Source organism: Rutidosis leptorrhynchoides, chromosome 3 (genome assembly GCF_046630445.1).
Source record: "Rutidosis leptorrhynchoides isolate AG116_Rl617_1_P2 chromosome 3, CSIRO_AGI_Rlap_v1, whole genome shotgun sequence".
Taxonomy (NCBI): domain Eukaryota; kingdom Viridiplantae; phylum Streptophyta; class Magnoliopsida; order Asterales; family Asteraceae; genus Rutidosis; species Rutidosis leptorrhynchoides.
In genome coordinates, this window is record NC_092335.1 from 649,088,881 (window position 1) to 649,112,367 (window position 23,487).

The 23,487-nt window shown below is 33.7% G+C and overlaps 4 protein-coding genes and 2 pseudogenes across 4 annotated transcripts; 5 read left to right on the plus strand and 1 right to left on the minus strand.

Moving 5' to 3' along the window:
- The first annotated feature begins 3,736 nt into the window (after window positions 1–3,736).
- LOC139902454 (uncharacterized) lies at window positions 3,737–4,615 on the plus strand. Its single transcript, XM_071885078.1, has 3 exons — window positions 3,737–4,117; window positions 4,179–4,478; window positions 4,586–4,615. The coding sequence occupies exons 1-3, from the start codon at window positions 3,737–3,739 to the stop codon at window positions 4,613–4,615; spliced, it is 711 nt and encodes a 236-aa protein (XP_071741179.1).
- A 262-nt stretch (window positions 4,616–4,877) lies between these two features.
- Window positions 4,878–6,832, plus strand: LOC139899169 (disease resistance protein SUMM2-like). The gene is made up of 2 exons (XM_071881991.1): window positions 4,878–5,010; window positions 5,901–6,832. Exon 2 carries the CDS (start codon window positions 5,910–5,912, stop codon window positions 6,576–6,578), a length of 669 nt encoding a protein of 222 aa, XP_071738092.1. The 5' UTR covers window positions 4,878–5,010; window positions 5,901–5,909; the 3' UTR covers window positions 6,579–6,832.
- LOC139902455 (disease resistance protein UNI-like) lies at window positions 6,609–7,364 on the plus strand. The gene has a single exon (XM_071885079.1). It carries the CDS (start codon window positions 6,609–6,611, stop codon window positions 7,362–7,364), a length of 756 nt encoding a protein of 251 aa, XP_071741180.1.
- Window positions 7,365–7,409: 45 nt separating this feature from the next.
- LOC139902456 (uncharacterized) lies at window positions 7,410–11,762 on the plus strand. Its single transcript, XM_071885080.1, has 3 exons — window positions 7,410–8,759; window positions 10,954–11,538; window positions 11,661–11,762. Exons 1-3 carry the CDS (start codon window positions 7,410–7,412, stop codon window positions 11,760–11,762), a joined length of 2,037 nt encoding a protein of 678 aa, XP_071741181.1.
- A 6,149-nt stretch (window positions 11,763–17,911) lies between these two features.
- LOC139903674 (small nucleolar RNA U3) lies at window positions 17,912–18,106 on the minus strand (annotated as a pseudogene).
- A 2,547-nt stretch (window positions 18,107–20,653) lies between these two features.
- Window positions 20,654–23,487, plus strand: part of LOC139902457 (uncharacterized) — a 186,616-nt pseudogene continuing 183,782 nt past the window's right edge.

Below are 23,487 nucleotides of genomic sequence, written 5' to 3' on the forward strand. Positions count from 1 at the left end.
AAACGTGCGAAAATATTTTTCGATATAATAAAACTTGTTTATTAAAATGTCTTTGTTTATATAACGTAAGTGGGATATTGGTTGTTAGATATATACATAATTAATATGATATATATTGTAATTTATAAATATTAAAGATTCAATAAGTTATATAATTGATAGTACTATATTTGTAATATTAATATCATTACCATTAATTTCACTATTAGTATCAATATTGGTATCAATAATATTATTATATAAAGTATATATGAAATTTGACATAAGTTATTATATTATCAAAATTATTAATATTATTATTATCAACAATATTATGATAAGTAGTATTATTATTAGTATAAATAAACCTATTATTATTATCGTTTTATTTTGATTATTATTAGTAAACTTATTAAATTTATAAATTTTATGATTCTTAATATTACTACTAATAATTATTATCAATACAATTATTATTATTATTATTATTATTGATATTATTATCATTATTATTATTATTATTTTTATTATCATTATTATATTTATTAGTATTGTTATTAGATTTTATTATTAATATTATCATTAAGAACTATTATTATTATTATTATTATTATTATTATTATTATTATTATTATTATTATTATTATTATTATTATTATTATTATTATTATTATTATTATTATTATTAGAATTATTAATTATTTTTATCATTAAAATTTTTATATTATTATTTATCATTTATTATACTTGTCTATTAACAATAATATTATTATTATTAGTAATATTATTAACTATATTGGTATTTCTAGTACTTCTATTATTATTAATCAGTATTATTATTTATTATTACTAATATATCTTGTAATTATTATATAATTTATAAAAAAAATAGAAAAAAAAAGATACCAGTTTGTTACACATAGCCATCGAGACTGTATCTGATTTTGTTTCCTGTCGGATGTTGTTACAAGTCTATTTCAATCACAATAATCATTCAGTATATCTATACATCCACAATTGAGAGAGAACTAAAACAAATAAATTTAGAAAAACAAGTCGTGCTCTGTTCTTGGTTCAATTTAACAAAAGCTCGATTTTAAGTGAATTCTCAAAATCTAATAATGCAGTGTCGTTAGGAATGATCTAATCAAACTATCTGTAAGTTTTCAATCCTCAATTCTTTCTATTAATTTCTAATTTGAGAGTCAAAGTTTTGGGTTTTAAAAGTCAACTAAGTGTTCTTGAATCAAATTCGAGTTTGTTTTGATATCTTCAGTTAATTTGATGATCCATAAAGATTATAGGAATGATTTGCAACACAATTCATGTTGTAATCATAGCCTATAACACTCTTAATCTAAAAATCATTTTTTGAGTTCTTGAGTTCTTCACAGTAATATACACTAATGTAAATTCGAAACAAATTTTAAAAACTAAAAAAGCAGAGTTGTTAGGAATCATTTACTTAAACTTCCTGCAAAATCTCAAGTTCCAATTCTTAATAACGAATTCAAATTTGCGAGTCAAAGTTAAATTGTCAAAAGTCAACTGTTTTGTTCTTAGAGAAATTAGAGCTTGTTTTGATGTTTTAAGTTCAATTGATGATTTAGATAGATTTTAGGAATGATTTGAAACATGTTTCATGTTGTAAAGATTGTCCAAAACGAACTCAAAATTAAAAACAAAATTTTTTTTTCTTGGCTACCAGCAAGCAGTAGGATTCTTTTTGTTTTTTTTTCTCATTTTTTTTATATCATGAACACATTTTTTTTTGTTTCATGTTGTTTACAAGTCATACATGAAAACCCGTTCGATTGTTGTTGAGTTTTTGCCCCCGTTTAATTTTAAACTTGGTGAAGAAGATGATGAACATGGCTAAATGAAATACTAGATATATAGTTTAGGTTGCCTTATAAATCAGATAAACAAGATAGAGGAAATGGTTAAGTGTGTTTGCGGGTGAGCAGGAGGTCTCTAGTTCAAACCCGGTTCAGGGAATATTTTTTTAGAAAGGCTTTGGAAGGTAGATTTCATTACCAAAATTATTATTATTATTAGTATTGTGATTATTATTATTATGGTTATTTTTAGAACACTTATTATTACTAATACAAGTATTATTATAAAGACTATAATTTATTATTATAATTATGATTATGATTATTATTATTATTATTATTATGAGAATGATACAAATTATTATTATTTTCATTAATATTAGTACTTGTAACATTTTATAATTGTTAGTGTTATTATTATCATCCACATAGGTATTATTATTAGTATTATCATCATTATTATTAATATTACAAAGTATCATTAATAGACTTATCATTTAAACATTAATATTAGTGATATTGTATAATTACTGAAAATTTCTATTAAAACTATTAAAAATTACCATTATTATTATTAGTATTATTTTTTACTAAAACTATCATTATTATTGATATCAGTATTATCTATGTCATTATTATTAAAATAATTACGATTATGAAAAATAAAAGTTTTAAAGACGTTATTAAAATTATAAACATAAAAATAAAGATTTTATATATAAATATATATTTAATACACATAACTTAACTATACTAATATATCTATATATATAATGAAAATATATATAATGAACCTATTAGTCTACTATATATATAAATTACATCACTAATAATAATATAAATAAATATATTTGTTCGATTACAAGTATATGTCTTAATAGATATATGAATGATATAGGTTCGTGAATCCGATGCCAACCCTACATTGTTCAATGTCGTCATATGTATTTTTACTACAAAATACATTATTGTGAGTTTCATTTGCTCCCTTTTACTCTTTATATTTTTGGGCTGAGAATACATGCACAATTTTTATAAATGTTTTACGAAATAGACACAAGTAATCGAAACTACATTATATGGTTGAATTATCGAAATCGAATATGCCCCTTTTTATTAAGTCTGGTAATCTAAGAATTAGGGAACAGACACCCTAATTGTCGCGAACTCAAAAGATAGATCTATCGGGCTCAACAAGCCCCATCCAAAGTACCGAATGCTTTAGTACTTCGAAATTTATATCATGTCTGAAGGAGGATCCCGGAATGATGGGGATATTCTTATATACATATTGTGAATGTCGGTTACCAGGTGTTCAATCCATATGAATGATATTTTTGTCTCTATGCATGGGACGTATGATTATGAGAAATGGAAGTATGAAATCTTGTGGTCTATTAAAATTATGAAATGATTATTTATGTTAAACTAATGAACTCACCAACCTTTTGGTTGACACTTTAAAGCATGTTTATTCTCAGGTACGAAAGAAATCTTCCGCTGTGCATTTGCTCATCTTAGAGATATTACTTGGAGTCATTCATGACATATTTCAAAAGACGTTGCATTCGAGTCGTTGAGTTCATCAAGATTATTATTAAGTCTATTATAGTATGATATATTACGAAATGGTATGCATGTTGTCAACTTTCGATGTAATGAAAGATTGTCTTTTCAAAAACGAATGCAATGTTTGTAAAATATATCATATAGAGGTCAAATACCTCGCGATGTAATCAACTGTTGTGAATCATTTATAATCGATATGGACTTCGTCCGGATGGATTAGACGGGTCGCTTCATGAAAAAGGTACGCTTATTTATTTTTGGAATGATATATGGGTGGGGGTGTCTAAATTGAAAGACCAATTCCCGGCTTTATACCTTAAATCCTATAAAAATAAGGGTGTATTTCGGATATGGGTTGCTTTAACAATCAAGGGGTTATGATATGGGATTTTGGATTTGTTAATGGGTTGGATGATTATGAGGTAAATCAAGTTTTGATTCTTAAACACTTGTTGAGAAACATTGTTCTTGTACTTGACAAAGAAGACGCAATCTTATGCGTTCATTCTGGTGATAATGTGTATTCGGTGGCGGAGGGTGTAAGAATCATGTTGGGGTCAAATTTAGCTTTAGATTTCGATTGGGTTAAGGTGGTGTGGAACAAGCTCGTGCCTTCAAAGATGGCTATTTTCCAGTGGCTTTCGATTCGTGGAGGCGTTTCGGTTAAAGAAGTTTTAAAATATAGACATTGTCTTAGGGAAGGAATTGATGATAAATGTCAAGGACTCAAGGTGTATGATGAAAGTTGAATCCATACAACATCTTTTGTTACATTGCACATGGGTTTTCAAGGCATGTTCGGCTCTTTTGAAATGGTGGAATGTGTCTTGGGTAATGCCTTATGATATTCCCTCTTTTTCGATTCAATGCTATAATGGCTTAGGAATTAAGGCTAAAAAAGCTTGGAGATTGATAGGTCTGGCCACGTATTGGTTTATTTGGCTTGCTAGAAATGATTTAATCTTCAATGACGTGTCTAAAGGTTGGATGGTGGTTGTTGAAAGCATCAAGCTTAAAGTTTTCCCATGGTTGGTGAATGCGCACAAGGCCGAAAGTCACCAATTTTACGTGTGGCAATCTCAACCTTGGGAGGTTTGTTGAAGTCCTCTTCGAAACAGGCTGTTCAGATTCTTGGTCATCAGACTAGTGCTGCTGCTTCTTCTTTTTTATTTTATTGAATTTGTAAGGCTTTATGGTAGATGGACTCATGTGGGCTTGGTGGCTTGTAGTGTAGATTCTTATTGTTCATGTAATGGTCCATGTATATTGTGGCTTGGTTTCTTAGCAGCTTGCTGCTTTCCTTGTAATAGTTTTTCACTTTTTGTGAAAAATATATCAATATATATCCCATCTTTTGCCAAAAATAAAAAATAAAAAAACTTATATAAGCTATCAACTGTATCCAAGGTCACTTTCTTACTTTATAAAACAATAATAATAATAATAATAATATTTTCATTAGTGGAGTATTATTCAATCATTAATTCAATATCTATGTTTCATGTGTCTGTCTCTCCAATCGTTCAATTTTCAACTTTACCAATTTCCCATCTTGTTCTAGCTCTTTCAAGTCATCACTTTGGAGGTCCTTAATTAAACGTCACTGGACGATCGATTTTTCCAGGTATTTCTACCATTTTTTACTTGTGTTATATATTATTTTTTTGGGTTTTAATGGTCTCACGTGATGTTTTTTATTAAATTTGTTCCTATTTTCTAAGGACTACACTTATTATCTTTTGCCTATCTCTTTTTGATAGTTCCGTTTATAGTTAGTAGTTAGCTTTGTGTAACTAAGCTATGATTCAGTTTTATGGTCCAATTTTTATGCTCTGTTTCGTAATTCATTCTTTTATTGCCTTTTTATGATTGTACTCATGATCTTAGTGACAAGGTGCACGTGAAGGAATTAATTGAGAATGAGCTTTTAAATATCTTAACTATACATCTGAACCAAACTCCATCTTTGTCTTATGGAGTAATTAATTAAAATCATTGATAGTTGAAGTGTAAATTACCTTTTCAATTTCATCAATTATCTTAATCTTAATCTTTCCAAACCATCAATTAACTATTTTAAGAGGTGTAGTCAAGGTTGGAGAACTCGGATCTCGGGGGAGATCTCCGTTTGGACATTTTTTCGGGAAAATCTCGGGGAGTACTCGGACATTGACTTAGGTTGACTTTTTAGTTTTTTTAATATAAATATATAAAAATAAATAAATATATTTATATTTATAAACATTTTTACGAGATTTTACAAGAAAATTCGAGAAAATGAGCGAGAAAATCCGAGAAATGAGCAAGAATATCCGAAAAATCGTGGTTTTGACCAAGGTTGACCCCGTGACCGAGAAATCTCGAGAGATGGACATCTCGTCTCGGCTGCCTTTCAAAAACGAGATCTCGGGGAGATCTCAGGGGAGAAATAACGAGATTTACAATGCTAAGTGTAGTATTCAATAATAAATCTCAAAATTGTAATTTTCTTATAAATTTCCTCTGCTTTGCTAGAAAATTGAAATGGCAGAGGGGGTTGTTACTTCAGTTGCTGACAAAGTAGTGGACTCTATTTTCGTTGTCGCCAAGAAGGAGATTGGTTACATGTGGAACTGCAAACAACATGTTCAAAACTTCAAAAGTGAAGTTCAAAAGCTCAAAGATATGAAAGGAAGGATTCAACAAAAAATAGAATTAGCTAAAAATAAAGGAGATAATCTGGTGCATGGTGTGCAAGGCTGGGTCAACTCTGCTGATGCTGAAATATTAAAAGCCGAAGAATTTATTACAGAAGAAGGTAATGCAAAGAAGACATGCTTTGGAATAGGATTGTGTGGTAATTGGAGCAATCTTCATCATTATGGTAAGAAGTCAACCAAGATTGCTTCTTTAGTTGAGCTCCAAGAACATGGCAAACCTTATGAAAGTTGTGTTTCTTTGGCTACTCCTGCACCTGGACTACTAGACGTCTACCAAAACAAGAATCTTGATGGTATTATTACCCAAACGTCAGCTTTGGGAGATATCATTGCAGCTATTGAAGATGAAAGCATACAAATTATTGGAATCTATGGTGTAGGAGGTGTAGGAAAAACTACATTAGCCAAGGAAGTAGCTGCAAGAGTAAAGAATCTGTTTGCTGATGTTGCATTCACTACTATCTCGCAAACAGTAGATGCTGATAAGATTTGAAAGGATACTGAAAGTGCAACAACGCAAATAATGAAAGGTGAGAAGATTCTAATAATTTTAGATGATGTGTGGGAGAAATTGGATTTGGAAGAATTGTGCATTCCAAGTGGGATTAATCACATGTATTGTAAAATTTTATTGACTTCTAGAAGCAAAGATGTGTGTGACAGAATGAATGCTCAGAGTAAAATTTGTGTTAATTCTTTGCCATTTAAAGAAGCATGGATTCTTTTTAAACACGTGGTTGGTAACAAAGTGGAGACTGACATCAGTTTGAAGTCAGTTGCACTTAAGGTTGTTGAAGAATGTGGTGGATTACCATTGGTTATTGACGTGATAGGAAACACTTTGAAAAACAGAGATGTCAATTCATGGAAGGCGGCTCTTACTCAGCTACAGAAAAATGCGCCTGCGGATATCGATCCATCAATAAGGAAGGCATTTATTAATTTGAAGCTAAGCTATGATTATCTTGAAAATGAAGAAGCCCAATCGTGCTTCCTACAATGTAGTATGTTTCCAGAAGACTCTAAAATCTTATTGGAAGACTTGGTACATTATAGAGTAGGTCTGGAAAAGATTAAAGAGGTTGAAAGCATGGAAGATGCAAGAAGCAGAGTTCAAAATGCAATCAATATCCTCAAGTCTTCTAGTTTATTGCTGGACGCAAATGTTCCAGAACACTACGTCAAAATGCATGATGTTGTGCATGATGTGGCGTTGTTAATTGCAAACGGAGGTATGAATAATTTTCTTGTGATGGCTGGGAAAGGTGTGAAAGAATGATTACCAAGAAATAACATCTCACATAGTTACACAGGGATCTCACTCATGCACAATAGAATATGTAAGCTTCCTGACTATCAAATTAGCTTTCCACAGCTTGAAGCAACATATTTGAATGATAATGATTTGCGATCGATTCCTGATGAATTTATTGAAGGAATAAAAAACACTAGAGTTTTAAATTTGGCCTCTAATATGATCTCATTCCTCCCACAATCATTAATGGGGCTCACACAACTTTGCATGCTCAATCTTTCTAAAAATAGATCTCTATGTGAAGTTTCTATACTCGGGGAGTTGAAATACCTTGAGATTCTAATTCTCAATAAAACTGGAATTAAAGAAGTTCCTGAAAGTATTGGTCAGTTGGTAAACTTAAGGCGCCTTGAACTTAAAGATTGTAAGGAGCTATGTTATACAACACCGGGTGTCATTTTAAAACTCTCTAGGTTGGAAGAGTTATGTATTGAGTTTGTGGTCCCTAGCATAGGAATTCATAAGTGTCTTGATGAGGTAATGTGTTTGTCAAAGCTCACATGTTTGAGATTAAAAGCACCAAGTGTTTATGACATTCCTCAAGATTTTAAGTTTGATAAACTTAAAGGATTTAATATTCGAATCCAAAAGGAATATAAAATGTATTACATGTGGAATCCAGAGCGTCATCTAACATTATGCACGGATTATCTTGTATTTCCATTCTTGAAGTGGATGAAAAGGCTGATAGAGGTAAAACGTCCTAATACAAGTCTATTCAATATAAAGAACTTGAATAACATTGTACCGGACCTCTATCAAGAAGGTTTTAATAATTTGGAGGGTATCGCTTTGATGGAATGTCCGAATATTACATGTCTAGTGGATACATGTGATTTGGAAGGGAATACAAATGAGAAGTTTTTAATGGAATTCAAACATCTAGTTTTGAGTGGTCTATATAATTTGAAGGTTCTATGGAAATGCCCAGATGAATTTATAAGTCTTACTAACCTAGTCAACCTTTACATTATTGGTTGTGATAAGTTAGTAAGACTATTTCCTATGAGTGTCGCAAAAGGGCTTGTCTCACTGAAGGAGGTTCGGATTAGATTGTGTGAAAATCTAGAGGAGGTGATTTGGGGTGAAACTGAAATGGATGAAGTAATTGTCTTCCCTTGCCTTACCACTATTGGGTTACGTGGATGTTATAAACTCAAAAGCTTCTACTCGGGCAGTTGTAGCATCAAATATCCATCATTAGTGAAAGTATCACCCGTTCATTGTCCTAATATGGAGATGTGGGGACATGGAAGCCATGAAACACCCAAGCTCAAGTTTGTGAATAATGTACCACTTGATGGACCTTATTCCATTAATGATGCCATTGTCAAAGTCCGTGTACAAAAAACTTATCCGGTAATAAAAATGCTCTAATCACTTAAACATAGTTATTTTGATTTAATTGGCCGATATCCATAGTATGTTCTGTTTTGAACAGGTATTTAAGAACATCTCATGGCTAGAAGATAATTACAGTTTCCAGAGTTAACAAAAAAGGTAAGTTGCCATTTAAATATCATGAATTTTCTGTTTCAAATCATACTACTACAGTAGTATTTTTATATTTGGGTATCAGAGATTGCGTAACAAAACTAATAGATGATGTCAGGGTAACGTTCCCATCAAATTTTCAAATGGAACTCTCTCTATGTTGACACTGATTTGGGAGTTGGCACACATTATGTGAATCTGTTTATATCCTCTTGGTGCATATCTTTGGTTTGCTAGTACTTATAATACAATGTTAGATGTATTTACTGTTGGAGCTAATCGGTTTGTGTTGTCCCACATCGGATATGGAAAGAACTAAATGTGCATATATAAGTCAATGAGAATCTCCCTCTATCACCAATTGGTTTTAGAGAAAAGAGGGACTCTTGAGCTTATATGCAGGACATGGTAGTGGACCTAAATCGATCCTACAAATGGTATCAGAGCGGGTGGCACGAGTGTAATCATTGTGGCAGCGGCGGTTCATATCGGGGTGACTGTGGACGTGACCAGGGGAAGAGGTCGGGTGTCCGGGAAAAGTCGAGAAAAGTCGAGATGTAAATGAACGGGCCCGCGGTAGAAAGCTACGTTATATGATACGAGTGCATGAACAAACCGATTAAGGGGGTGATTGTTGGAGCTAATCGGTTTGTGTTGTCCCACATCGGATATGGAAAGAACTAAATGTGCATATATAAGTCCATGAGAACCTCCCTCTATCACCAATTGGTTTTAGAGAAAAGAGGGACATATGCAGGACATGGTGGTGGACCTAAATCGATACTACATTTACTTGAGTTTGAACTTCATTTTAATTTTTGTTTTACAATATTATTTTTCAAAAGCACAAATCTGTTACTCCGTATTGTACTCTATTATGATATATTTGTGTCATTTGTCACTGTATTTCACTTACATAAGCCAAATTGGAAATAGTACAGTATCTATATACAGGTGATACTATATATGCAACACTGTATGTATCAACTACTACGTGGTTCCTTTCACTTGCATCATGCACCTGCACCATCAACCCCAGCTCACTATGACCAAAGTACTTCCAAACACTAGGTGGTAATTATGACCCGTTTGTAGATACAAACCAAGTACTTCGAAATTCTAGGTGGTAATTACGACCCATTTGCTTATAATTACGATCGACTTCCGCTTCAATCAATAGTTCACATTTTATACATCGAGCAATTACGGCTTAAAAACGCCTTATACTGTTCTGAGTTTGGTGACAACCCGAAATTGCTGGTGCACCAACAGTCGTGGCGGATCAACCGTGGACCACTTTAAAGAAACCAAGAGAAGACAACATAAAGAATAAATAATTCCAATTCACCGAATCGTACGCTTTTTCAAAATTAACTTTAAAAAGTAATAGTTTCTTGTTCTTTTTATGTGGTAATATTCTTAAATTCTTAATTGTCATTATGAGCTTTTAAGACAGCCTTTGATCAATCATCCATCCATGACGGAAAACAAAAGACATCATTTTAAATTAACCTTTTTAACTTTTGACTTTTTACCTTTTAGCAAAGAAAAACACCCAAAATACTAATAAAAAAGATAGTCCTACAATTTCCCCTTCTTTTACTGGCCTAAAATATGAAAACTATTAGTTGGATTAAGTTTGATAAACTTAAAGGATTTAATATTCGAATCGGAAAGGAATATAAAATTGATTACACCTGGAATCCAGAGCGTCATCTAACATTATGCACGGATTATCTTGTATTTCCATTCTTGAAGTGGATGAAAAGGCTGATAGAGGTAAAACGTCCTAATACAAGTCTATTCAATATACAGAACTTGAATAACATTGTACCGCACCTCTATCAAGAAGGTTTTAATAAATTAGAGGGTATCGCTTTGATGGAATGTCCAAATATTACATGTCTAGTGGCAGTGGCGGAAATTGAACTCGGACACAGGTGGGGCGGGGTAAAAATTTTTTAAATCTTTCATACCCAGCAGGGACGAACACTAAGAAAAACCTTATTTTTTAGTAATTTTTTTTTTAGTGTAAAAATTTGTGTTCCGTAAAATTCAGGGTGGGCGGGCGCCACCTTTGGGATACATAAAGATCCGCCCCTGTCTAGTGGATACATGTGATTTGGAAGGGAATACAAATGAGAAGTTTTTAATGGAATTTAAACATCTAGTTTTGAGTGGTCTATATAATTTGAAGGTTCTATGGAAATGCCCAAATCAATTTATAAGTCTTACTAACCTAATCCACCTTCATATTGAATATTGTCATAAGTTAGTAAGACTATTTCCATTAAGTATAGCACAAGGGCTTGTCTCAATGAAGGAGTTAAAAATTAAAGGTTGTGATGGTTTAGAGGAAATGATCTGGGGTGAAACTGAAATGGCTGCAAATATTGTTGTCTTCCCTTGCCTTACTAGTATTGAATTACGTTATTTATATAAATTCAAAAGCTTCTACTCGGGGGGCAATTGTACCATCAAATATCCATCATTGGTGGAAGTAACAGTCAGAGGTTGTTTGAACATGGAAATGTGGGGGCCCGGAACCCATGAAACACCGAAGCTCAAGTTTGTGGATGGTGAACCACTTGATGGACCTTATTCCATTAATGATGCTGTTATCAAATCCGTTGAGAAATATAAGGTAATGAAATAAAATTATACTAGTAATCAATTAAATGCAGTAAATTTGATTTAATTGGTCAATATCCATTATATGATATGCTCTAAGTCCTCTAACGATATGCTCTAACATGTTTTCAACAGGAAGAGAAATACAAACGGGAACAATGGATGATAGCGAACAAGGAAAATGAAAAGAAATGTAAACAAGAGCATATCGAGAAGAAGATTACAAACACCAGATAAGAAGATTACAAACTAAGTTAACAGAAGAGTAAGTTGCCATTTAAATACCATGAATTTTCTGTTTTAATCATACCATTAGAATTTTTATGTTTGTGTATTCGGATTTGCAGAGCCAAACTTGTACATAAAGGTATTTGATCATAAAATGTTTAAATGAAAAATATAGTTCCAACCTGATTCGTTGCTAGAAATGGAAGAATGAAATAATGTTGTGACTGTTATAGTTTTTTTTTTTTTTTTTTTTTTTTTTTTTTTTTTTTTGAAAGGCAAACTTGCATTAGTCCGGACCGAAGCCTAGTCATCATTTGCACACACACGCGCTTTCGGGCAGGAAACCCGAACCACACTCTGAGGACCCGACCCTTTAACCATCCCGAGGGGCAGGCGGGCCGGATCTTAGTCCCGGAGCGGGTCGGTAAAACCTTCCCTTTGGGCCACCTTCAAGGAATATATTTCAATTCCTAGAGCGGGTGACGAGGCTCGAACCCGAGACCTCTAGCCCTGCGAGTACACAAGTGTAACCGCGGTACCATTGAAGCAATGCTTCGTTGGTGTTATAGTAATTTGTTAAGCTCTTCTGAATGTTTATTATTTTGAGTGTTGTAGTGATTGTTTGGTATTGTAATTTGTGTTTATTGTATTTGAATCTTATTATTTGATTTGAAAAAGTTTACATTGATTTTTTTGATATAATTAAGTTGATTACAAATTACAATAAAAGATAGGGTAGAAAACTCACATGTGTGTTCTAATGTATGTAGTTTGGTTTATTCTTCCTTAACATTATGAAGATCTCCTATCTCCTATGGGAATCAATGAATCATGTTCATTCCACAAGCAAATATATGCTACCGACCTTTGAGTAGGTGAATCGAAGTTCTTCAATAAGAGCGAAAAAAGATTATTTATTTATTTTCATTGTTAATGGGGAGGGTAATGCTGCTGATGAAATAATGGTTTGCGCAATGACTTCAATTAAAACTTATGATGGGGAGCATATATGCCTATATGGTCAATTTATATACGCAAATGTTAAAATGTAATGTTTTTCTAGAATTGTCTAGATTAATTATAGATAGTAGATATTTAAGTATAGATATTTAGTAAGTGATAATATGTAGAAATCACTAGATTAGCTAGAAGATTCTAGCTTGATCATTAGCCAACTTAAGATGGCTATAAATAGCCACCATGTATTGCAAAGTAGATGTACCAAAAAATTTGAAGCAATAAAATCATTCCTTTAAAAACACTAAGTCTACATATCCTACAAAACATCCCCTCATTTATAATAGTTCAACCAATATCACCACTAATTTGATACATTCAAAACTAAACATCAATTATAATTAACAACAATTCTAACAAGTGGTATCAAGAGCCAGATTTGGGCGTTCATTCAAGTACACCATGACTACCGTTGGTGCATACAATATTCCCGTCCCCATCTTTGATGGCGACAACTATGATTTTTGGAGTATCCGAATGAAGACATATTTTCAAGCACAAAGCTTGTGGGATATTGTCGAAGTCGGGTTTACAACTCCAAAAGAAGTCGAAACTCTGCCTGCGGAAGAACAAGAAAAATACAACAAAAATGTTGTAAGAAATGCTGCTGCTCTAGGCTATATTCAACAAGCCTTGACACCGTCTATTTTTCCACGAATCATGGGAGCTACGACAGCCAAAGAGGCGTGGAAGATCCTTCAAGAAGAATTTCAAGGAAATGTCAAGGTGAGATCTGTTAAACTACTAACTCTAAGACGAGATTTTGAAAATTTAAATATGAAAGACACCGAGACCGTAAAAGATTACTATTCTAGAATTAAAGAAATAGTAAATCAAATGAGAGCCTATGGAGATAATATAACTGATAAGAGGATCATAGAAAAAATACTTATCAGTATGACAGAAAAATATGATCATGTCATTACTGCTATCGAAGAGTCGAAAGACATCGAGACTCTGTCTGTACCAGAATTAATTGGCTCTCTTGAAGCATATGAGGCTAGACTGAGTCGGCGTAGTGAAAACTCACTTGAAAGTGCCTTTCAGTCTAAACTCAAATTAAGGTCTCAAAAATCTAATACTGAGGGGAAAAGAAATTTTCAAGAAAACTCGAGAGGAGGAGAAAAACCCAAAACTGGGTTCGATCATAGAAGAAGAAGTTACCCTCTATGTGGTATTTGCAAAAAGACAAACCACTTGGAGAAAGATTGCTTTCACAAAGGGAAGCCACAATGCTATAACTGCAAAAGATTTGGGCATCTAGAAAAAGATTGCCGTTTAAAACAAAATCATCGAGCTAACTTCACGGAAGAAAGTGAAGATATACTGGAGAACAAAAATCAGCTATTCTATGCCTGTCATGTCGCAAATAAACAGAGGGACGATACTTGGTTAATCGACAGTGGGTGCAGCAACCACATGACTGGAGATGAAAAGTTATTTGAAAGTATCAACACCTCCGTAAAGTCCCGCGTTAAGTTAGGGAATGGAGCACTTGTGGATACTAAAGGAAAAGGTACTATAACAGTCCAAACTAATAACTGCACTCGATCTGTTAATGACGTTCTTCTAGTACCAAGCTTAGCAAGTAACTTGCTAAGTGTTGGCCAAATGATGGAGCACGGATACTCTTTACTCTTCGAAGATAAATCATGCGTTATCCGTGACAAGAAAAACAACTACAAATTAATAGCTGAAGTGCCAATGGAGAACCGCAACTTTCCGCTTCGTTGGCAGTATATCAGAGACACAGCCATGAAAGTTCAAGTTGACGAATCATGGCTATGGCATCGAAGATTTGGCCACTTTAACTTTCACGCACTAAAAATTCTTCAACAGAAGAATATGATGAGAGACTTGCCTAACATAGAAGAAATCACTGACACGTGTGAAAGCTGTATGATGGGCAAGCAACATCGAAAACCTTTCCCTCGTGACAAAGCCTGGAGAGCGAAAGGTATACTAGAGCTGGTGCACACTGACGTTTGTGGACCAATGAGGACCCCGTCTCTTAACCAAAACAGGTAATTTATCCTCTTCATCGATGATTATTCTAGAATGACGTGGGTTTATTTCATGCGTGAAAAATCAGAAGTCTTCACGATATTCAAGAAATTCAAGAATTACGTAGAAAAGACTAGTGGCCATTATATAAAAACACTAAGAAGTGATAGAGGAAAAGAATACACCTCTACACAATTTAATAAATTCTGTGAAGATGAAGGTGTTAAACGCCAACTCACTGTTGGTTATGCCCCTGAGCAAAATGGCGTCTCTGAACGCAAAAATAGAACTGTAATGGAAATGGCCAAAACAATGATACATGAAAAAGGCCTTCCAAACAGTTTTTGGGCTGAAGCTGTATACACGGCTGTATATATATTAAACCGTTGTCCAACGAAAGCAGTTGAAAACAAGACTCCAATTGAGGCATGGAGTGGAAGGAAACCGTCGGCAAAACATTTACGAGTATTTGGATCTATCTGCTACATTCATATTCCAAAGGAGAAACGTCACAAACTCCAAGAAAAATCAGAAAAAGGAATATTCTTGGGCTATAGCACACAATCAAAAGGCTACCGAGTCTATAACCTGAAGACCAATAACATCGTGATTAGCCGAGACGTGGAGTTTGACGAAGACGCTTCCTGGAACTGGGAGGAAGACAAAGTTGAAAAGCAAACATATCTGCCGCGGATATCTATAGAAACTCCAGCTCAACAACCAGTACAAATGGAGCAGTCTGAACAAGATGAAAGTACCGGAGAAACGAGCCCTGCTACGCCAACTTCTCCGTCGGTAACAATACCATTAGCGCAAGACGATTCAAGTCCAGAGTCAACACCTGGAAGAGTTAAAAAGTTAGCAGAGGTGTACGAGACTTGCAACTTCACAACTATAGAACCTGAAAGCTATGAAGTTGCATCGAAAGATGAAAAGTGGGTGGCTGCTATGAATGAAGAAATAAGAATGATTGAGAAAAACAACACATGGGAGTTAGTTGATCCTCCAGAAAATAAAGAAATCATTGGAGTTAAATGGGTTTACAAAACAAAGCTCAACCCTGACGGTTCTATACAAAAACACAAAGCAAGGCTAGTAGCTAAAGGCTACTCACAACAACAAGGAGTCGACTACAACGAAACTTTTGCACCAGTAGCTCGACTAGACACTATAAGAGCACTTGTGGCATTAGCAGCTCAACGAAGGTGGAAGATTTACCAACTAGATGTAAAATCAGCCTTTCTAAATGGATTTCTCGAAGAAGAAATATACGTCGAGCAACCACAAGGGTTCATTCAGAAAGGAAAAGAAGACCAAGTTCTGAAGCTAAAGAAAGCTCTATATGGACTTAAACAAGCACCACGTGCTTGGTATAGCCGCATTGACAGCTACTTCACAAGTACAGGATTTAGGAGGAGTCAAAGTGAGCCCACACTCTATATCAAAACCCAAGGTAACTCTGACACTCTCATTATTTCCTTGTATGTTGATGATCTTATATATACGGAAAACAATGAGAGAATGTTACAAGAGTTTAAGGAAGACATGATGAAAACGTTCGAGATGAGCGACCTTGGATTGATGCGCTATTTTCTTGGCATCGAAATCAGTCAAGAAAATGAAGGCATCTTCATTTGTCAAAAGAAATATACAGAAAATCTCCTGAAAAAGTTTAAGCTATACGGTTGTAAAACCTTCCGCACGCCACTAGTTGCCAATGAGAAGATGAGACAAGAAGATGGATCGGAGAAAGCAGACGCTTCAAGATTCAGAAGTCTCATCGGAAGTCTACTTTATCTGACAGCAACAAGACCAGATATTATGTACGCAACGAGTCTATTATCCAGGTACATGAAAAACCCTACTCAAATACATTACGGAGCTTCTAAAAGAATTTTAAGATACTTGCAAGGTACCATGGACTATGGAATATGGTACAAGCCCACTATAGACTCGAAGCTTCATGGATACACTGATAGTGATTGGGCCGGATCTGTGGATGACATGAGAAGTACTTCCGGATACGCATTCACACTTGGATCTGGTGTATTCTCATGGACATCAAAGAAACAAGAAACGGTGGCACAATCGTCAGCCGAAGCCGAGTACATCGCAGCCGCTAACTCAGCTAATCAAGCTAAATGGCTAAGAAGAATACTTGAAGACATGTGCGAAAAACAAGATGAAGCTACTCAAATATTATGCGACAACAAGTCTGCAATTGCAATGGCAAAGAATCCTGTGTTTCATGGAAGAACAAAACACATTGATATCAAATATCACTTCTTACGAGAAGTCACCGCTAAGAAAGAGATTGAATTAAAATACTGCAAGACTGAAGAGCAAATTGCAGACATATTCACCAAAGCACTCCCAAGATCAAAGTTCGAGTTCCTACGCAACATGCTCGGAGTAACATCGAAAAACATTAAGGAGGAGTGTTAAAATGTAATGTTTTTATAGAATTGTCTAGATTAATTATAGATAGTAGATATTTAAGTATAGATATTTAGTAAGTGATAATATGTAGAAATCACTAGATTAGCTAGAAGATTCTAGCTTGATCATTAGCCAACTTAAGATGGCTATAAATAGCCACCATGTATTGCAAAGTAGATGTACCAAAAAATTTGAAGCAATAAAATCATTCCTTTAAAAACACTAAGTCTACATATCCTACAAAACATCCCCTCATTTATAATAGTTCAACCAATATCACCACTAATTTGATACATTCAAAACTAAACATCAATTATAATTAACAACAATTCTAACAGCAAATCACAATGATTACAGAAGGTGTTGTTGCATAAATATACAGAACTTGTATTACCTTGATGATAGGCACGTTACACCTTTGTGCATACCCCCGAGCTGGTACCAATATTTGCTTGTGCATTTCATCGAACAGCAGCAAGATCCTCTACAGAGCCAAATGAATCTATATTCATAGTACTCACCAGACAACCATAAAAAGAAAGGTTTGTTTAGACAACCATGTAGCCATGCCAAGATGATGCATTAGACGGGCTGGCAACGATCCTCTTCTGAGCCATGGGGTCAGAACCATAAGGCTGTGTTGGGGTCAAAACAATAAAGGCTGTGTTAAGCAGAAAAACATAAAAAAATGATACGATTGTTTGTCAGACAACCATGTATGGGCTTGCAACGATCCTCTACTGAGACAAGGTCAGAACTATAAAGCTGTGTTAATCACAGCTCTGGCTACATAATCATAGTTCATCATCAACCAAACATGGGTTTCTGTCTTCTTAGGAATCAAGAATACAAAGGTCGAACCTATAGAACAAATCCTGTTCAAGTAAGGTCGTGCTTGTTGGTGACTTCACCCTTATTAAATATCAAGGTTTATATTAATATAAAGGCGATGTGGGAGCACACAGAGTCATGGGCTTATTGGATTCTTTTGCAACTTCTGAAGTTACTAAACTATGAGATATACGTATTTGCAAAACATGTATTTTGCGATTATAAATAGTCATAGTTGTAATATTGTAACATGTGATTTGGTTTGTCTTTAATCAAATGTGGTGCAATATTATACAAAAGAATCATGTTTGTGTTATTTATTATCTGAAAAGGAAAGGAATAGCATGTGCAATAGTTCAGCTGATAAAAATGATTAAAAGGGTCTAAATGATAGTTGTATATTTTTGAAGATGCACCAAATATTTTTATTTAGGACATGTATCAATGGCCTTCACAGCTTTTGGTAGTACACATTGCGGGTCATATAATTACCTTTGGTATGAGTAGAGTCGAATTGACTTGAAAACAAACAATACTTAGTTTTTTATATTGAAAGCAGAATATAGTGACCAAATTACAATGCAAGGTTTTATGCATCGAGTATGTATTTTTCAGTATCCGTTAGTTAGTTACATCTTACCTTTACAATTAAAACAGACTGTCCTTCTTTAGTTGCATCTTACCATAAAAAAGTTCGAACCTTCGATTCACAAAATGTGCCATCATTGCTAGCTTTATTTGGTTTTAAATCTAAATCACTGTCAATCAACGTGATGTCGTCAAACTCAAAACGAAATGACCCATTGAATTGCGATATGTATTTTGGCTTGTCTTTCATCAAATGTACTTTGGCTTGTCCAAATCCATTGAATTGGTTTGAACTCTAAATCAGTAACTTTGTAACATGTACTTTGGCTTGTCTTTCATCAGATGTAATGCAATATCAGATACAAAGAATCATGTTTGTGTTATTTATTATCCGAAAAGGAAAAGAATAGCATGTGCAATAGTTCAACTGCTAAAAAGGGCTAAAAAAGTCTAAATGATAGTTGTATTATTTTTGGGCAACTCTTACAATCAATGTCTTCAATCTTGCCTATTAGACAGCAAGAATCAGGATTAATAGAAAAAGCTTTTCTGTGATCAAGAAATCAAGACAACCGGAATTAGACCTTTTAAGTTTAGTTTTTTGTGTGCAGCTTTTACGTTTAGAAATAAAAGACTGCTTGAATCATCCTTCATTCATAAATAATGTCAGCATTGGCTCATTGCTTTATTTCACTTGATTTCTATTTATGGACAAATCAATGATGGCATTTTCGAAATACCAAACAAAATAATTTGTTAAGAAACCGCCTAAGAGTATGTATGTATTCTGCTAAGTCAGTTCATATCAAGTTTAATTACGTTATGGGTGGGTTTGTTCCACACTACAATCCAGGAAATGCAAGCATATTTGCACTCAAAACACTACCAGTATCCAGATACAATCAAAGACATGCAAGAAAGATTACACAAAGTTCAAATGAGTTCAACTATGAATATGATTTCCCATTACAATTAGTTCATGTTTTCACTTCTCAATGACAAGAAACAAAGACAAAACAAAGAATAAAACGGCACCGCCATCAATCAAACATAACTTGATAAGAGCACTAGACCATAATAACACCAGAAGTCATTCTTGATATCTTTATTGTTTTATTAAGCCTTGCTGTCTATGCTCATTGGTTCAGCCTCCTTTGTAGCTGCTTTCTGCATACATCAACCAAACCTCAACATTACAGACAACCATGTAGCCATGCCAAGAAGATGGACTGGCAACGATCCTCTACTGAGCCAAGGTCGGAACCATAAAGCTGTGTTAATCACGCTCTAGCAATGATCCTCTCCAGAGCGATGGTCAGAACCACAATGTTGCGTTAACCAGACGACCAAAAAAAAATAGTGTTGTTTGTCAGTGTTAGTGTATCTAAGATTGTTATTAGACATTTGTCTTATGTTATGTAAACTTAGTTACTAAGAAAACTTAGCTATTAAGTTTTCTTAGCTATTAAGTATTCTTAGTCTTTAAGTATTCTTATCCATTAAGGATACTTAACCATTAAGTATTCTTATTCATTAAGGATTCTTATCCATTAAGAATACTTAGCCATTAAGTATTCTTATCCATTAAGGATTCTTATCCATTAAGGATTCTTATCCATAAAGTATTCTTATCCATTAAGGATACATAGATATTTTAGTATCCTTAGTTGTTAAGTAATTATCGATATTCGTGATAATTACCTCTTAAGTTTTCTTAGAGGTTAAGAAAGTTAGTTTTTTTTTTGTAGCCTATAAATAGGAGTTGTAATCAAGAGTTGTATAAGATAACAAATCTTCAAATAATACACTCAATCTTCTAATGATTTCTATTCTACACTTCTATTATTTATTCTAATCTACTTAGCAACAAAGTCTTGCTATTTTAATCTTTAGCAACAAAGTCTTGCTACCTTAATCTTTCAAGTATAGATTTCTATTCTATTCTTAAACATTTATAGTGGTATCAGAGCTTTCTTCTTAAGGGGCTGTTTTATTCACGGTAAAGAAATTTTAGACTAGACATGGCATCTAGTTCAACTGCTCCAGCAATTCCAACATTTAATGGATTGCACTATCATATTTGGGCAGTAAAGATGAAGACATATTTGAAGTCTCAAGGTTTATGGAAGGTTGTAGAGACTGATGAAGATCCTCCAGCACTCAGAGCAAACCCAACTGTTGCTCAATTAAAAATTTATGAAGAAGAGTTGCTGAAGAAAGATAAGGCACTTACCTGTTTACATTCAGGACTTGTTGATCAAATTTTTACCTCAATAATGGACTTGGACACACCAAAAGCTGTGTGGGATAAAATCCAAGATACCTATGAAGGTTCTGATAGAGTAAAAGCTGTCAGATTATTGACTCTCAGACGAGAGTTTGAATTGTTGAAAATGAACGATGATGAACTAGTGAAAGATTATTCATCCCGAATAATGGATGTTGTTAATCAAATTAGACTTCATGGTGATAAGATTTCAGACCAGAAAGTGGTGGAGAAAATAATGAAAAGTGTTCCTCAAAAGTTTGAAGTCAAAATTTCCGCAATAGAAGAATCTTGTGATGTTAGCATGCTTACGGTTTCTGAACTAACCAGCAAGCTTCAAGCACAAGAACAAAGGGTCTCTATGAGATCCGAAAAAAATGTTGAAGGTGATTTTCAAGCTTCTTTCGAAAATAACAAGGCGGGAAATTCAAGACAAAATACGTACAAGAAAGGAAATTACAAAGGTACTTTTTCTCCATCCAAAGTTTGTCAAAATACAAATCATCAAGAAGTTGATTGTTGGTTCAAAGATAAACCAAACTTTAAGTGCAATTTTTGCAAAAAGTTTGGACACAATGAGAAATATTGTAGAATAAAGAAAAATCAAGGCCAAACAAAAGAACTTCAGTTGGCAAATGTCTCTGAAGAAAATCAGGAAGCAAATGAACACTTGTTCATGGTCTCACATGTCGATAAAAGTTTAAGAAGACTTACATGGCTTCTTGATAGTGGGTGCACTAGCCATATGACTCCAGAGCTGTCATACTTTTGTAATCTTGATATTAAAATCAATACTAAAGTGAAGCTCGGAGATGGAAGAATTGTTCAAGCTAAAGGGAGAGGCACCATTGTGTTTAAAACAAAGCAAGGTACCAAATATATTTATGATGTCTTATATATTCCCGATCTTGATCAAAACTTGTTAAGTGTTACAAAAATGATCAAAAATGGCTACGGTGTGAATTTTAAGAATTCTCATTGTTGCATCTCTGACACTACCGGTTCAATATTAGCAAATCTTGATATGGTAGATGATAGTTTCTACTTAAAGCTCGAATTTGTGGATGAAAGTGCTTATTATGTTGTGGAAGATAATAGTATGAAATGGCATAAAAGATTCGGTCATTTCAACAACCGAACACTGAAGCACATGCATACCACCCAATGTCATAACCCGTCCTTAACCATAAGAACGAGTTAGATAACGTATGATTTCATTGCGAGGTATTGACCTCTATATGCGACATTTTTAAAAGAACAACTGCATTTATTTTACATTACAAACCATAACTCTTATTTTAATACAAGCTTTAGACAATAAAAAGATGATTATCGTTTAGCGATAATCTTAGACTTACAAACTTTACATGTGATGATAACAATACGATTTTGAACATATTTTACATTACAAATCCTCCGATATGCAGTTTTATTTTTGACACAAATATGCATACTCAAGATCTTGTTTAAATTCAACATGTTGCAGCGGAAGCTTTTAGTTATCACCTGAGAATAAACATGCTTAAAACGTCAACATAAAGTTGGTGAGATATAGGTTTAATGCCGGCAGCAATATATATATATATAGACCACAAGATTTCATATATAAACATTTTAATAAAAATATTCTAAGTGGTTGAGCACTTGGTAACCATACTTAACATTTAATCACGTCGCATATTCCCTTTATTATGAAATCTTACTACACCGTACCAAATGTAGTCACGAAACGAAGTACTGTGCAACCGTTGAATACTGGTCGTCCAGTCCGGTTGGGGTTGTCAGGCCCGATAGATCTATCAACAGGATTCGCGTTTACAATACCGCTGTAAATAATAGTTACCAAGCTACAGGGAAGTATGCCAGTGGTACAACTCAACGTAGAATATATTTTTCAGTTACTTGTGTCCATAACGTAAAACATAAAATACATGTATTCTCATCCCGAAATACTTAGAGTTTAAAAGTGGGACTATATACTCACTTTCGTCTTGAAGATATGTAATTTTGACTTGGTCTCCGATTGATATCACGAACCTATCCATATATAATATATCAATACCTTTTCTTTTTAAACAAACGTCACATATATATACTTATAATACTTTTAATAATTCCTTAGTCCGTAGTTAGCAGTCCGATGTTAGTAATTCAATTTTAATGGTTCATTTTTAGGTGTTTAATAAACCCCCAATGAAATAAATAAAAACCCCCATCGTATATGTATTGGTCGAGATTAATCTTGACCCACGGTACCGGTGTTGTCAAATGACGTGTTGCGTACATAAAGTACCGGTGTTGTCAAATGACGTGTTGCGTACAATCATGGGATCTTATGATTAATCTTCTCGTATTGTTTACGGGTGATCCTGAACCATATAAAATTAAATTATGAGTACATATATATAAAATATCATGTTATTTTAAAAAGATGTGATTTATTTAATTTTCTCCAATTATTTTCGTAGCTAAACTAGTCTTAGATATCCGATCTCGTTTTGGTCATAGTTTCTTCGTTACAACTCCGTTTTCGTTGATTCAACTTGCCACTTCCTTGGATCGAGTCCCTCTTTAAGACTATGAACTGTA

Excerpts from the sequence above, each read along its gene's own strand:
- LOC139902455 (XM_071885079.1), top strand. The coding sequence starts at position 6,609 with ATGAAAGGTGAGAAGATTCTAATAATTTTAGATGATGTGTGGGAGAAA.
- LOC139899169 (XM_071881991.1), top strand. The coding sequence starts at position 5,910 with ATGGCAGAGGGGGTTGTTACTTCAGTTGCTGACAAAGTAGTGGACTCT.
- LOC139902454 (XM_071885078.1), top strand. The coding sequence starts at position 3,737 with ATGGGTTGCTTTAACAATCAAGGGGTTATGATATGGGATTTTGGATTT. Across the intron at positions 4,118-4,178 it reads ATAAATGTCAAGGACTCAAG|GCATGTTCGGCTCTTTTGAA; the intron begins GTGTATGATGAA and ends TGGGTTTTCAAG. Across the intron at positions 4,479-4,585 it reads GGCAATCTCAACCTTGGGAG|ATGGACTCATGTGGGCTTGG; the intron begins GTTTGTTGAAGT and ends GCTTTATGGTAG.
- LOC139902456 (XM_071885080.1), top strand. The coding sequence starts at position 7,410 with ATGCACAATAGAATATGTAAGCTTCCTGACTATCAAATTAGCTTTCCA. Across the intron at positions 8,760-10,953 it reads GTGTACAAAAAACTTATCCG|GGTGGGCGGGCGCCACCTTT; the intron begins GTAATAAAAATG and ends CGTAAAATTCAG. Across the intron at positions 11,539-11,660 it reads AATCCGTTGAGAAATATAAG|GAAGAGAAATACAAACGGGA; the intron begins GTAATGAAATAA and ends TGTTTTCAACAG.